We start from the raw sequence: 15810 nt of genomic DNA, 5'->3' as shown, positions 1-15810 counted from the left end.
GCATTGCACTGTGTTCTCCTTCATGAACAGCGGTGGCAAAATGGAAAGGTAAAAAAAAAACAATTATCATATTTTTTTACTGGCAAATGAGGTTCCAATGGTGGCAAAGCCGTTCCTCAAAGAGCCGCATGAGGCTCCTGAGCCGCAGGTTCCCGCCTCCTGGACCGGAAAGCGTCCGTCCCAGTTGCTCGCCATGAGCAGCAACAAACCAGATTTGCCCACATATGGGAAACTTAAATCGATAAAGAGTAACAAAAAATGCGTGACGGCCATTGGAAGTGACGACCTCCTGGCAACGATCGCCCTACGCTGCCCCCAGGGTGTTATGGCTGCCTTCAGGGACCAGGGTGTTGCGTAGGGCCATCAAAATTTTGTGGAGGCGCAGGGCAATATGCCAAATGTGTCCTCATCTCAAGTCCCCTTGGCCCTTTCTGAGGTCCCCTTCGGACCTGAGGCCTGGAACAAACTGCCCTACTTCCCCCCACCCCAACCCACCCCTCCCCCACCACCACCACCAGCATCCCTCCACCCCCGACTAAACCTCCGACTTCTGTAGCCAAACGAGGATGCTGGGCTCAAGCGTTCTAATGCGAAACCTGAAAATCACGGGGGGGGGGGGGGGGCAAATATCGAGGCACTCACATCCTTGTCATCTCTCTTGCGGATTTCAGGATGCGTTTGCTCGATCAAGCAGTCCACGAACGACGTCTGCAATTGAGAGAGAAGGTTGTGACGCGCGCTCCGCACAGGTCAACAGAATGTTACGCGAAGCCGACGATGGTACCATTTCTATGCCGGCCAATTCCTGCCCTGAGACCGTTGGGATTTTACGGATGAAAACGCGCCTTGCAAATGTAAATTGTTATTGGTACGGCTTGATTAATTCCATACACCGTGCTAAGCAATTAACGAACAAAAACCACGGGCAACAACACGAGTAGAAAAATGTTACCGCAAAATCACAATATTCGAAGCGCTTTAATTTTCCTTGGAAATCTTGATGAAAAGCAACGGGCCGAACGTTACAAGAGATGGCGAGTGCCAGACCCCGTTGTTAATCTGGCGGCTCGAACGACATTGGCCAACATAGGCAGATTAAAATATTGACCGCTGCGTAACAACACGACAGTCAATGAAGGATGCGGGGAATGAAAAGAGACACAACTCAACAAACCCATTGCTGCCCTTAACAGCTCCTTACGAACATCACGACATGCAAATCTAATCGCAACCCAGAGGCATCATAAGCAGACCATCTCATAAGCAGCTCATACATTTCGATTTAAAGCTTTCCTGACTGCAGGGATTCATCTTCTGGTAAAGTCACGTAGAAGGGAAATAATAAAATAATAAAAATAAAACATAATAAAATACAATTCCCGCGACGTTTCGGCCACAACGCAAGCAGCCGTCCTCAGGTGAAGAACAGGTCTGTCGGAAAGACAGCGTCTGAATGGGACAGCGTCTCATTATTTCCCTTCTACGTGACTTTACCGAAAGAACCAAGAAGATAGCTCGTACATATGTCATCATTATGATAGTCGTCAATCCACTGCTGGATGAAGGGCCCCCCCTCTCAAGCTGCCCGTCATCTCTCGCCATCCTGCCATGTCATTAATCCACGGAGCACCTCCAAAGTGGGCCCATTTCACAGCCCCATCTTGACACAGTTGCATGCCTTCTCAGTACACGTTCCATGCCTTGGCTGCCACTAGTTATTATCCTCGACCCATCGTCCACCGTTCACGCCATCTCGTAAAAAGTGTCCTGCCCAATTTGACACCTAGTAGGCTTTCGCGACCAATATTATTCATAATCAAGGTTTATTTTTGGGTTAGGTCGCGTCAGTATAAATGTGTCATGCGCCCGACACAGCCAAGCAGATTAAGGGTTTGTCACGTAAACAAAATTTACTTCAGCACACCGGTGCGTTGGAGAGTAAATCCAGAACATTTTGGTCAATTCTGGCCAAGTCACCCGATGATGCTGGATGTAATAACCGGCGAAATGTCACAGTACTCAAATTGTAAATGTTGTGGATTTACTCTCCAACACACAACCAACCGGTGGGGCTGAACTGGTAACTAATTGGCCCGTCTTCTTTACGTGACAAATCTTATCGGTTGGCTGCTTCTGGTGGTGGCGGATTAACGACACATTTATACTCACGCGATCGAACCCAAAAAAAAAACATCATGTCCTGCCCAAGCCAACTTCACTGTTCTCCCAATGCAATTGACGCATCGTGATAATCGACTGCCCTTCGCAACGTCGGCCAGTAACGCCGCAAGGTAACGGCGGCGCCTCCGGCCGCGAGAGAGTACGGACGACGACATTTTCGGCGACGTGAGTGTTGGGGAAGGGTGGGGCGGGTTGAGGCGACGGCAAAAAATCGGGTCGCTGTGTTAATCGAGCGGCGACGTGTTGGCGAAACGGACGTTAAAAAAAAGGGGGGGGACGTAAATCCGCGGTATTACTGAATTTCCCTAGCCGAGGGTTTGTGTTGGGTGGGGGGGGGTGGTGTTACTTTTCCATGATGCAGGCGTCCAAACACGTCTTCACTGTTAATAAAGTGACGACACGTGTTTGTGAAACGACATAAAAGCGGGGAGAGCCGAGGGTTTGTGGACGGTGGGGGACGGTGGGTGGAGGTGGGTGGTGGTGGGTGGTGGTGGGGAGTGTTACCTTTCCGTGATGCAGGTGCCCGCACACCGCAATGTTCCTGATGAGGTCAGGGCTGTCCATCAGATCGGCCAAAAACCTGCAGGAAAGGATCACCCACAGCCAGCGCGGTCAATCTACGCACAGTGCTACACTTTCTTTTGAAACGGACCGGTGCTCGCGAACCGCTGTTCACGTCGCGAATCAATCCCAAACTGACACGCACAAAAAATATATATTGACGTACAAACACTCTGCAGCAGCATCTGTTGTTCCGCGCAGCGTCTGTCGTTCAGGGCGGTCGTGTGCCCAACCGTTTGCTCGTCACGCAACTCTAAACTCTTACCGCGTTAGCCCGACCGGGTGCTGTCATCTGCCTGGGTTACTCAATCGTACTTCACGCATTAGTCAGCGTGTGCTGCCGAAGGCAGGTGGTGGGGGGGGAGCGTAGCGTAGACATGGAAAGCACAGGAAGTACGCGCCGAAGACAACCCGCTGTTACGTACGTGACGGCAGTTGCTTTTTTGCTCGGACTGCGATTTGCTTCAGGAGCTTGCGTTTCACTTTATTGCCTATTTACCGTTTGCTTTCGTCACGTTGGCGACCACGGGGGGTTCACCCGTTGACCAGCGGCGGGGACTTCATCCTGGCACTCTCAAGGCTCTCGCCTCGTCGAGACGTCTCACGGCGGGCTGACCGTCCAAACGCTATCCAGGCGCTAACAAAATCCTGCCGAGCTTCCGAGCTCCGACAAAGATCGGGTAGGAAAATTCTCCAAAAAATGGTGGGGGGGGGGGGGGGTGGAAGGGATTGTGAGTAATAACAAATTGTTGTTAAACCGACTGGCATTAAGAAAAACACAGGCACTGGCGAAGCCCACAGGGCAGACGAGCCGGTCGATTTATTGTGGCAGCGCGCGGTAAGAAAAAAACGCCGTTGCTTCGGCGATCGCAACTTTCTCCCCAATGCACAGAACGCAGATTTCAAAACGGTTTTTTTGCTGCGCAAAGCAAAGGGCACATCATGACCATCGCGGGTCCACAGAGTTCCGCTCGCTGCGCACGGGAAGCCTCGTCTTGCAGGTATTAAACGCCGGCTAAGAAAGCCGAGCCCGCACAGTGCACCTTGCACCTCGCGCTCGCGGACACGGCACGAGCGGACGGGACACTGTGTCGTTGGAAGTGGAGTCCAAGTCGGGGGGGGGGGGGGGGGGGGGGTGGGGAGATAGTGGTGCTGCCAAACAGCTGTGAGAATTGAACTGTGGAGAACTTCAAAAGGGACCGGGGGAGAGTCGAACCCAGGTCACGAGAACGACGCAAAAAGGGCGAAAACAAAATTTACCGCAAGGACGTTAAAAGCTAAATCACGAATGTGAGCCAACTCAACTTTATTCTCTGCATGATGATCCTAAAGATGCCTTCAATATTAACCTACTGGGCTAGGGACAAGCGAGGCGCAAACACGCCTTCACACATCCGTCAACTGCACTCTAAAATCTCGATCACACACCTTCCATATAACAATGCGGGGTCTCTTTAATTGATCAATTGGTATAGCAATATATCAACAAAGAAAGGCAATTATCCCCCGTATAGCCTTAATAGACTATCGGGGCAAGTGCTGTTAGCGAGCACCTATGAAGGCCCGCACGGCACACGAGGGGGTGGGTGGCCAGCACCATGCCAGACAGCCTTTGTCTCCCCAGTGGCGATGTTTACACCGCACCAGGTACTCATTTGAGGCTGTGTCGACCTAGGAGAGGCCTGGGACCGGCTCAGATAATCGTCACCGGTGTTGGCCGTGTGCGGGAATCGAACCCGGGTCGTAGTGCAGCACAACCGCTCCCCATATATACGAGGGCGCGCACACACTTACCACACACATCAACTTTCAATTCCGAGTACACGCAATAAAATTATCTGCAAATTGGATTTCCCAGCAGGGCGTTATTGATCCGCGAACCAAACCAAATTATTGCCGGGCGGCAAAGCACGACTTTTTGGCTAAATTCAATGTTATTAAAAATGTCACTTTCAACGACATTAACATACAAGCACGCACGCACGCGCCGTCCCGTTGAATTTCTTCCTACTCATCTGCCCCCCCCCCACCAGCCAAGGCACTCCCCAAGCTGTCAACAGTTTAAGCGAGAGACACAAGCCCCAAATGTCTCGTCTCGCGAGAAAGCCACGCAATTGTTTTGTGGCCTCTGGGCACAATTTCCAACACAATAATCTACACACCCCCCCGCCCACACACCACCACCACGCTGCCGCAGGGGAAAAGCATGCATTTAAGTGGAGTTTTTTGGGGGTTTTCAAAGCCAGCGTGATCCCTTTTACATCTGTCACCACCGTCTGTGTGATTCATAATACGAACGAGCGTTTTTTTTTTGCCACTGTGGCGAGATGTTAACAACCTCGCCTGGGATACAAGAGGTCGTGGGTTCGATCCCGACCCTGACGCCTGCTGCTGTATATTTGGAGTTTGCGTGTCTCTCTCTCATCAACATCACAGTGGCTAGGAGATGTTAACTACCTCGCCTGGTATACAGGAGGTCGTGGGTTCGATCCCGACCCTGCCTCCCGCTGTATATTTTGAGTTTGCGTGTCTATCTCTCTCTCTCTCCGTGGTGAGATGTTAACGACCTCGCCTGGTATACAGGAGGTCGTAGGTTCGATCCCGACCGGAACCCCGACACCTGCTGTATATTTTTTAATTCGCGTGCCTCTCTCTCTCTCCCAGTGGTAGCGTGGATTTCTCTGAAAAACAGCTATGCAGCAGCTGAGTGGGCCTTACCTGGCACAATAAAAATTTTTTATTTATCCATAATACGGTCAGGCGACGCTCAAAAGGGACGACATGCGGCTCGCATTAACTCGCCGAGGAGAGAGAGAAACCCACGCCCCCCCCCCCCCCTTTTGCTTGTTTTACAACACGGAGTAGGAGAATTGCCTCGACTTACAAAGGCGACTGCTCGCTCGTGCCACTGCTGGCGATAGGGCCTCTTCAAGAGGGAACTGTCAAGAGCGCCCCCCCCCCACCATCACCCCCCCCAACCCCCGAGGGAATATTAACAATAAAAAAAAACATTTTCAACACGCAAATATTCTTTTTGTAAAATGGACGAGTTCATGTCCGATCGCAACTCGCTAAGACGAGCGATCGAGCATAAGGCCAACGCTTCCAATTTGGTATTTGGACATCTGAACACCCTGTTTTATTTCCAGAAAGGAAAACATTAGTTCGACTTTCAAAACCGCCACCCCCCCTCCTGCGTGAACCAGAGGCCACGTGGAGAGATGGGGCGGTAAATGTCTGTGGATATCCACTTCCGCGAGCACGTTTCCTCGAACGCGCGGAGGGCGCTGCAAACGATCCAAACGGATTCTCTGGTGAGGCTTTCCACAATTAAATGACATTCTTGAGAAATATTCTTGGTTCTTTCGGTAAAATCACGTAGAAGGGAAATAATAAAAAATAAAACATAATAAAATAATTCTCACGTTTCGGCCACAACGCAAGCAGCCGTCCTCAGGTGAAGAACAGGTCTGTCGGAAAGACAGCGTCTAAAGTCCGACAGACCTGTTCTTCACCCGAAGACGGCTGCTTGCGTTGTGGCCGAAACGTCGTGAGAATTATTTTATTATGTTTTATTTTTATTATTTTATTATTTCCCTTCTACGTGACTTTACCGAAAGAACCAAGAAGATGAATCCCTGCAGTCACGAAAGCTTTAAATCGAAATTCTTGAGAATTTCCACCGCTAACCGACAGCCAGGGAGACAACCGCGCGCCCATTTCATCGATTCGTGCAAATGCGTCACACATCGCCATCTTGATGTGCCGTCGACAGCACAATCCGGATGGAATTGGGAGGGGAAAATTATGAAAAGATTGAAGCGGAAACCCGGTAATTGAGTCTTTAAAGCGGAGCCTTACTCCATTTCGTAGACTGTGGGTGGCAGCTCCTGCTCCACCATGCTGAACTTCTTCGTTTTCACGGGTTTGATGATTGGCTCTGCAGGGCACATTTGCACAAGCGCAAAGGCACGCACGTACGCACGCATGAACCACCACAGCACGACGGAAGCCCCTAAACTTCTTCCCTCCCCTTCCCTACCCTCTAGGCACCCCTCCATCTTTGACCCCCCCTTCCCTCCCTACCCCAACGCACCCCTCCATCATGACCACCTCCCCTACCCCTCTCTATCCCCTCCGCACCCCTCTGTGGTCACCCATTCCTCACACCTTGCATGCCCCTGTTTGATTGCTAACATCACTAACCAGCGATCGCTAACCGCCACTAACCAGCGATCGCTAACATCACTAACCAGCGATCGCTAACATCACTAACCAGCGATCGCTAACATCACTAACCAGCGATCGCTAACATCACTAACCAGCGATCGCTAACCGTCACTAACCAGCGATCGCTAACATCACTAACCAGCGATCGCTAACATCACTAACCAGCGATCGCTAACATCACTAACCAGCGATCGCTAACATCACTACCCAGCGATCGCTAACAGGCACTAACCAGTGAGCGGCTGCGTGTCCTCTTCCTGCACCACAGTCTCCACCTCTGGTCCGTACACCTCTTCAGCAGTGGGGTAGTACTTCTTATCCTCATGCAGCACCACCTCCATTCCCACGGGTTCCTCTTCACCGTCACCTGCCTCCTCCTCATCCTCTTCAGCCTAAAGGCGAAACAACGGGAACGTTATAATTCAGCATTTTCCCACATTTTTTTTTATTGTTTACCGGCCCAGGGCTGTATTATACACAGGTGACGAGCACCCGGCCTTAACGCTAACGTAAGCAAGAAAACGCTTGGATTTGTATTATTATGATGATGATGCAGAAGCAGTGAGGGGACATCTGCTGGGATATGTGCGGCGGTGGGCGGGGGGGCAGCAGCCCTTGAGTGGGGGGCAGGAAACGTTGATGATGCTGGGAGCTGGAAGCTGCGGGAGAATCTGCCTTGGGGGGGAATGGAGTCATGGGGAGGTGGATAACGGATGCGACCGCCCCCGCGCCCCCCCTCCATACGCCCCCCCCTACCCCGGGCATGCACGACACGCCACGTATCATGTGCCGCGGAGCCCGCTTGAGCACACAAACACCCACCTGCTGTCTCGCACAGCGAAACTTGTACACAACAGCAGCTGCCCTAGTTTGTTGTTGTTGTTGTAACCGTCATCATGCAGAACGGGACACGGGACGTAATTGCCCGTGATGTTTGTGTTTGTGTTGTCGTTACGTTTCCGTTTTAATGCCGGGTTTTCCGACCGCGACGTGTAGAAACGGACGCGCAAGGCGCCTTCAAAGATGCTGCGTTGCGTCCCAAGGGCAAAGGGGGCGAAGGGGGTGACGACCTTGCCACAGCGGCCCCCTGTCGTGTCGCTGTTGTGCGTGTGGTGTGCGAACCGCCAACACGGCGAATACAGAATCAGAGTCTTTATTTACACTGCAGAGGAATCTGCTGAGCTGTGAAGCTCTTTTTCACACATGTCCAGTAGGGGCGGGTCAGAAAGTTACAACACCACACAGCGCAAAAACACAATTGGCGTGCAAAGTATAGCAAAGGTAGGAAAATCACTCATTAAAATACCCAATATAAGAACTATTTTTTATTTTACCAGGTAAAGCCCACTTAGCTAATCACTTCTTTTTCAGAAGCGACCTGGCGATGATAGTTCAAAAAAATGAACCCGTAAAAACAAAGTTTTTCACTATAAATCCTTTATATGCGTGGCGGCTAGAGTCCTCTCGTCCTCTGGCTTGAGATGGCTGCCACATATGGGTTAGATGATTTTCTGCCACCATTAAGCAATTGGTAATTAAATATCTTTTTTTTTCCTAAAAAGGGTAAAGTTTTGGAAAAAAAATTTCACGAAAATTAATTGTCACGCACAACGAGTCTGTGTGGAAAATGTCAGCTCGATTGGATCACGGGAAGTGGGTTAAAAAACGACTGAAAGATTTGCACGGTCGTAAGCGCGCAAGCAAGCAAGTAAGTGAACTTAATATAAAGGATTTAAAAAGTGACTTATCACCACGTGGAAATGTATAACAGCCAAATAGAGTCAAAGGCCTGATGATCGGTGATGCCAACAACGGCAAAACTTTTCACGTCTCCAAGTCATTTTCTTTCCTCGACGGCGAGCGAATAACTGTGCGCGTCACACAAGTTGAGATTAATATCACTACTACTATTTTAGTACCACAAATTTATTTATATGGCTATCAAGAGTGACGCAATGATAACCCGCCCAATTCAAATGGCTGTCACGTCATTTAGTGTTATTGGCCATTAAAGTAAATTGGAACTCCTGAAGTAACACGCCACCTCAGGTAGTACGGACAAGTGAAATATCTGGCTATAGAACCCTGGGACCAGTGCTCTGCCTACACCACCTCAACGCAGAGAGGCTGTCGCGGGTAAAGTGCGATTATCTTCAGAGAACTACCCAAGAACAACACGGATATCATAAGGCCCCCCCAAGCGATGAAACAAAAAAAGGTCACAAGACTTAAAATATAGTCCAAAAAGTTAAAGTGTTTTTTTTTTTGCTCGAATGAGCATTGGAAGGGCCGTGCATCCTCAACCATTGTTAACTTACCCACAAAATGGTATATAGTTTATCGACCATAGGGGGATGATGGACTATCAACCCCCCCACCCAACATGATTTGAATCTCCTCTACCACTCAGCCACCTGTCAGCTTAAAATATTAGAGTACATACTACATTTGTAAATTGCTCTTTTTATTGCCATGATCATTGGACTTGTAATAACCATGCATCTCTCCTGACGTTTAAAAACGGTTCCTTCCCAATCAGTCTTTTATGGGAAATTGGATTTCCTGAGTGGTCATTAGGAATATAATTGCTTTTGAACTATACCCTATTACACAGATGAAGTGTATGTTACTGGATTTAAGTTATACATTTAACACATGACTGTACGCTATTATCATTTCATTCATGTTGTTAATCTACTGTTGCTGAATGTTTATGTCATTTTAACATGTAGGCTTTCGCGACCAATATTATTCATAATCAACATTTTTGTGTTAGACCGCGTTATTTATAAATGTGTTGTAACTCTCCACCACCCGACACGGCAATCAGTAAAAAAGTGTCACGTTGACAAAAGACAAATAGTTCACTGCTTTAGCCCACCGGTGTGTTGAAGCGTGAAACCACAAAAAAAATTGTAAATGTTGTGGTTTCACGCTTCAACACACCGGGGGGCTAAAGCAGTGAACTATTTGTCTTTTGTCAACGTGACACTTTTTTTTTGCCGATTGGCCGTGTCGGGTGGTGGAGGGTTACGACACATTTATAAATAACGCGATCTAACCTAAAAACGTTGATTATGAATGTATTAATGTCGCTCAGATTTTTTTTTTATACGTTAGATCAGGGGTCTGCAACCTTTAAGACATAAAGAGCCACTTGGACCCGTTTCCGAAGGAAAAAATAAACTGGGAGCCGCAAAACCATTGCAACATTTAAAACAAATATAACACTGCATATATTGTTTCTTACCTTATTGCTATATACAGGATCGTGCAGTCAGCTGTCAATCTGAATAAAAAAAGGACTTTTTCACTTAACAATGTAAAATATATTTTTGCAAATTAATAGCTAAATTACCTGGTTAATGGGATTTTTGCTCCTGAACCTCAGTGCACAGTGTCTGCACATCAGGGCTGTAAGACGTCACCTTCATTTTCACACAGGCTTGCAAGCTGTCATCTGTGAGGCGTGATCGATGTTTGTTTTTAATATAGTTCATGTTGGAGAAGACCTGCTCACATACATATGTGGAGCCGAAGATCGACAGGACTCCAAATGCATACTTTTTCATGTTTATATAAGTGTTGGGGATGGCATTCCATGTTTCGAATACAAGTTTGTCCTGTTTGGGAAGGTTTTCAATATCACTCCATTTATGATTCTGAGCCAGAATGGCCTTCTGACGGGCAACATCCTCAAGAGTAGCGGTCAAGCATTTGAACTTGGACACCCATATATCTTTGTCGGCTATATCGGCCAGTTCCATCTCAAGATCAGGTTGACTTACACCTGCAAATGCAGTCATATTCAATAGGGATGGATCGATCGCCAGGGGAGTGACAGGGAAGGATAATGTCTTCTTGGTTCTTTCGGTAAAGTCACGTAGAAGGGAAGTAATAAAATAATAAAAATAAAACATAATAAAACAATTTTTTTTTATTTATTTTTTATTTTTATTTTTATTATTTTATTACTTCCCTTCTACGTGACTTTACCGAAAGAACCAAGAAGATGAATCCCTGCAGTCACGAAAGCTTTAAATCGAAATTTAAGGATAATGTCGTTTTTTCCTCTCTGAACTCACAGAATCGTTTCCCAAACGAACTTTGCATTGTGGTGATTGCAGACTTGAAATATTCAAAATTTATCGTATCATGACTTTGTTTGAACTCTCTCAAAGAGGGAAAGTGAGACAGTGTACCTCTCTGTAAATCTTTGACAAACACTGTCAACTTGCGCTCGAATGCCAAAACCTCCTCCAGCATGTGCAGGGCTGTGCCTCCTTTCCCCTGAAGGGTTGTATTTAGCGTGTTTAGATGTGCTGTCATGTCTACCATAAAATGTAATTTTTCCAGCCACTCTGGCTGTTCCAGCTCAGCAAAGGTGAGCTCTTTGCTGCCCAGGAAGGTTTTTACTTCTTCCAAACATGCGACAAAGCAACGGCAACGTTATTGCCTGTCACCGGGCGGGCAGTGTGGAGCGGAGCGGCGACCTGTCAGCAGCGGCAACGCCAGAGCAGGTGTCACAGTGCGCCTCCTCCCCTCGCTAGCATCCGCCCCGGAGCCGCGGTCAAGGTTCAAAAGAGCCGCATGCGGCTCCGGAGCCGCAGGTTGCCGACCCCTGCGTTAGATGTTTACTACGTTGCTTAGTGTCAAGAGCACTGAGTCGGCACTGGCGATGTCTCAAGTTCCAGCCCAGATCACAGCTCAGGGACTCAAAAGGTTTACGATTTTGTACAAGCTTTTGTACAAAATCTGAAAGAAAAAAACACGGCAATTTATGACCAACGTGCAGCCAATTCCACGACAAAATATGCACCCATTCCACTACGCCTTACGACGCAGTTGTGAATTAGCAACAAAGTGGGCAAGGTTAGGGAGGGAACCATCGATGGCCATTGTGCAGTCACATCAATCACACTTTGGGGGCATGGTTTATCCATTTACTCCTCTTACTAAACTAAAAACTAAACTTTTTTTTACACGCTTTTATTTAACTCACTCTGTCTGTTTTCGTATCCTCAAATCTTGACACTACATTTTTACCCACTTCCCAATGTGCTATCGACTGAAAACTTGGTATACGTATGTCATACTGATGACAATACTATATTCTATCATAAAAAACATATATTTTAAAACATTCTTTTACACGCTTTTTATAAACTCACTCTGTCTGTTGTCGTATCCTCAAATCTTGTAACTCAATTTTAACCCACTTCCCAATGTGCTATCGACTGCAAACTTGGTATACGTATGTCATACTGACGACAATACTATATTCTATGATTAATTTTTTTTATCAATCTTTTTAATATGTTATGTTTCGCCTTGGGTCTAATTGTCCACGCTCAACTCACGTTGGCTGTAAATCACCACGGCCCCTTACGCTGTGGCAAGTTTCGGGGCCACTTCCTGGAGTCGTGGAGTTCTGCCATTACTCATACGGTACATTTCATTAAAGCGTGTTTAAAAAAAAAAAAGTATTTTTTTAATTTTACTTATTATTTTAACAGGTAAAGCCCCACTGAGCAATATAGCTTTTTTCCCCGAAGCGACCTGGCCACAAATGATAGCCCACACAAGTATTATTGATGAAGTTGCTTAGTGTTTTTTGTGAATTGTACTTTACTTAGCTTTTTTTTTTGCTAACATCAGTAGTGAGTAATATCCGAATCGGTCCTGGGTTCAGCCTTTTACCAACCCGCGCTGAGCAGTGTGCCGAAGTTTATTTTTATTTTTAATTTCACCAGCTAAGGCCCACTGAGTTACATAGCTTTTTTTCAGAAGCGACCTGGCCACAAATGATAGCTCAACGAAGCGGCTTATCGAGTGTAAATGTATAGCGGCCAAATACACTTAAACACAAGTGGACTCTAAATGTAGAGGAAACCAAGGGAGGACCCAGAGAAAAATCCACACGACCACGAGGAGAGACACGCAAACTCAAAAAATACAGCAGACGCCACGGTCGGGATTGAACCCACGGCCTCCTGTATACCAGGCGAGGTCGTTAACATCTCACCACGGGGAGAGAGAGTCACGCAAACTCAAAACATACAGCGCGAGGCAGGGTCGGAATCGAACCCACAACCTCCTGTATACCAGGCGAGGTCATTAACATGTCACCACAGGAGGAGAGAGAGACATGCAAACTCACAATATACACCAGACGCCAGGGTCGGGATTGAACCCACAGCCTCCTGTATATCAGGCGAGGTCATTAACATGTCACCACAGGAGGAGAGAGAGACATGCAAACTCACAATATACACCAGACGCCAGGGTCGGGATTAAACCCACGGCCTCCTGTATACCAGGCGAGGGAGTTAACATCTCACCAACGTGGTGCCCGTTACCTCGTCTCTTGCCTGGTCATCTCGTTCGACCTCATCATCCTCCTCGTCGTCCGAGTCCAGCTCCGGTCCGATGTAATTGCCAAACTCATCATAGAGGTCTGTGTCCATGCTGGCGGCTGCTAATCAGGACGCCCTGCAGTTGCGGGGAGGGGGTATGGGTGAAGAGAGACAAAATTATTAATAATTGAAAGCACTGCGACTAAAATTAAATCTTGACTTAAAGCTTTCGTGACTGCAGGAATTCATATTGTTTGGGTCTTTTGGTAAAGTCACGTAGATAGGGTCAAATTAATAAAAATAAATGAATAAAAACTACGACGTTTCGATCACAACACAAGCGATCGTCCTCCTAATGACGATCGCTTGTGTTGTGCTCGAAACTTAGCAATTTTTTTTATATTTAACTTTTATTAATTTGAACCTATCTACGTGACTTTACCGAAAGACCCAAAGAATATAATTAAATCACTTCAAAATCGCAAAGTGTACAGCCAGTTGCCAAAGCACTGAAAAGTCTTTAATATCAGACAACTTGACAATATCGACAGAATGCATACATTGTGTGGATATAAGTAGCATTTTGTAGTTCTATAAAATCAAGAGGCCTCTTGGGTAACAGTCTCCCGTTAGTATCTTCCACATTTCTATGGCCGGTGCTAGCCATTCATAGGACAAACACAAAAATAGGAACACAAGCCTGTCCATAAATTGCAATGAATAACTGTGCAATACTGGGCTGTATAATGTAAGAAAGGCATAATATAGCACCATATAATGTATGGTAAAACATTCGAAATGTATCACACGTGGGAAGGGGGTGATGTATGGAAACATAAAAGGTAGGCAAAGGTTACAAAGTAAAATAAAATGGGAAATGTATGAAAAACAAATGGAGAAACGGGCGCAAAGGGTCAGCAAAGTTGCGGATGTTGAACTTCTTTCGCACCGTACGTAGCCAACCGTGCAGAGGTCGCTACCGGGTACCCGATACCCGTACCCTACCCGATACCCGGCTATCCGTACCCGGCCGGGTACCCGTTTGCGACCCTGGTGCGGCCGGGTACGGGTAGGCCTCGAGTCACTGGTGACTAGCCGTTTGTCACTCATTTCATCCTACAGAGTCACTATACACTTACTCTACTATACACTACATTACTATACACTACACTATTACATACCTGTCAACCCCTTATTAGTGACCTATCTTATTACAGACCAACTCAGACCCTATTGGTCACCCCATGGCCCTTATACATCTCAACGTTCATCCTACAAAGTCACTATACACTACATTACTATACACTACACTATACACTACACTATTACGTACCTGTCAACCCCTTATCAGTGCCCTACCTTATTACAGACCAAGTCAGACCTCACTGGTCACCCCGTGGCCCTTATACATGTCAACGTTCATCCTACAAAGTCCACATCACAAGGGAAAAACAGACATGTTTTTGTGCCCGTATTGAAACGGCTGTTCGCCGCGTGGACCTGCAAACTCGATTTCCCTGGACAAGAATACGGGGTACAACAGCACGGGTTGACAGGTACACGGCAACATCGATCGCTGCTCGATCTACACTCGTCCGTAAGTAAACACCTTCACAAAACCGCGCACCCATTGACCAGGGCAGTGGAGTTTGATGTCAAACAACACTACCACCCTCAGGCCGTACGGAAGCCCCCTTCCATCCAGCAGTGGATTGATTTTTTTTATTGATTTTTAAACCCACAAACCCCCCCCCCGGGGCTTGTACATTAATCATAAACCGTATCGTGTGCTTAAAAAAATAACTGTAATTGTTTACAACAGCCCGATCCTTGTGGTGGAGCGATTTGGCGGAAACCGTGGCCGAGCGAAGCCTGCACCAGGCCCATGCGAGCGCGGCCCGCGTACCAATGGGGGCGTTTCGGCTCCTGCGACGAGATTGAGAGGAAGAGACGAGGAGGGCGGACGAGGTGGAGAAGAGGAGCGAGGAGGAGGGGGGAAGAGGAGAAGTAGAAGAAGTCGTGGCGGCAAGATAAGAAACCGGGGAGAAACGACGCCTGCTGTGTTGAGCAGCGTGGTTACCACGCTGTGTACGGCGCGTCGGAAGGGGAGTGGGTGGGGGGGAGACCCACGCGGAACGCGATTGTAAAATAGCGAACAGCATCCTGACGGTCCTCGAGTTGCGGGGGCCCCGACTTACGGAAGCCCGACCTACGGAAGCCCGACCTTATGGAAATGTTACAAAAAATGGGACCTTTTTTTGCCAGTATGAAAAAATAAGAATAGTTTTTTGTTACCATTTCTGGCAATCAAACAGGTGTTAAGATGTTCAAACAACAAATCATGTCTGCATTAAATTTCGATTTAAAGCTTTCGTGACTGCAGGGATTCATCTTCTTGGTTCTTTCGGTAAAGTCACGTAGAAGGGAAATAATAAAATACAAAAATAAACCATGATAAAATATAATAAAATTTCGATTTAAA

The 15810-nt window shown here is 47.3% G+C and overlaps 1 protein-coding gene across 3 annotated transcripts in view; it reads right to left on the bottom strand.

Annotated features, from left to right (window-relative positions):
• Positions 1-15452, bottom strand: part of EFTUD2 (elongation factor Tu GTP binding domain containing 2) — a 43810-nt gene extending 28358 nt beyond the window's left edge. Inside the window, exons 1-6 of one of the 3 annotated variants that reach the window (XM_078619329.1) lie at positions 15409-15452; positions 13332-13464; positions 7205-7364; positions 6604-6682; positions 2686-2761; positions 643-708 (exon numbers count right to left, since the gene is read on the bottom strand). In XM_078619329.1, the coding sequence (XP_078475455.1) occupies positions 643-708; positions 2686-2761; positions 6604-6682; positions 7205-7364; positions 13332-13439 (489 nt within the window). In that variant the 5' untranslated portion in view covers positions 13440-13464; positions 15409-15452. Of the gene's footprint in view, positions 1-642; positions 709-2685; positions 2762-6603; positions 6683-7204; positions 7365-13331; positions 13465-15234 lie in introns of all 3 variants that reach the window. The other 2 variants (XM_078619328.1, XM_078619330.1) reach the window with 2 other exon arrangements.
• Positions 15453-15810: the final 358 nt, after the last annotated feature.

Source organism: Lampetra planeri, chromosome 62 (assembly GCF_965212315.1).
Source record: "Lampetra planeri chromosome 62, kcLamPlan1.2.h2, whole genome shotgun sequence".
NCBI classification, from domain to species: Eukaryota; Metazoa; Chordata; class Hyperoartia; order Petromyzontiformes; family Petromyzontidae; genus Lampetra; species Lampetra planeri.
Note: the sequence above shows the minus strand (reverse complement) of the source record. Positions and strands in the feature narration are given on the sequence as shown.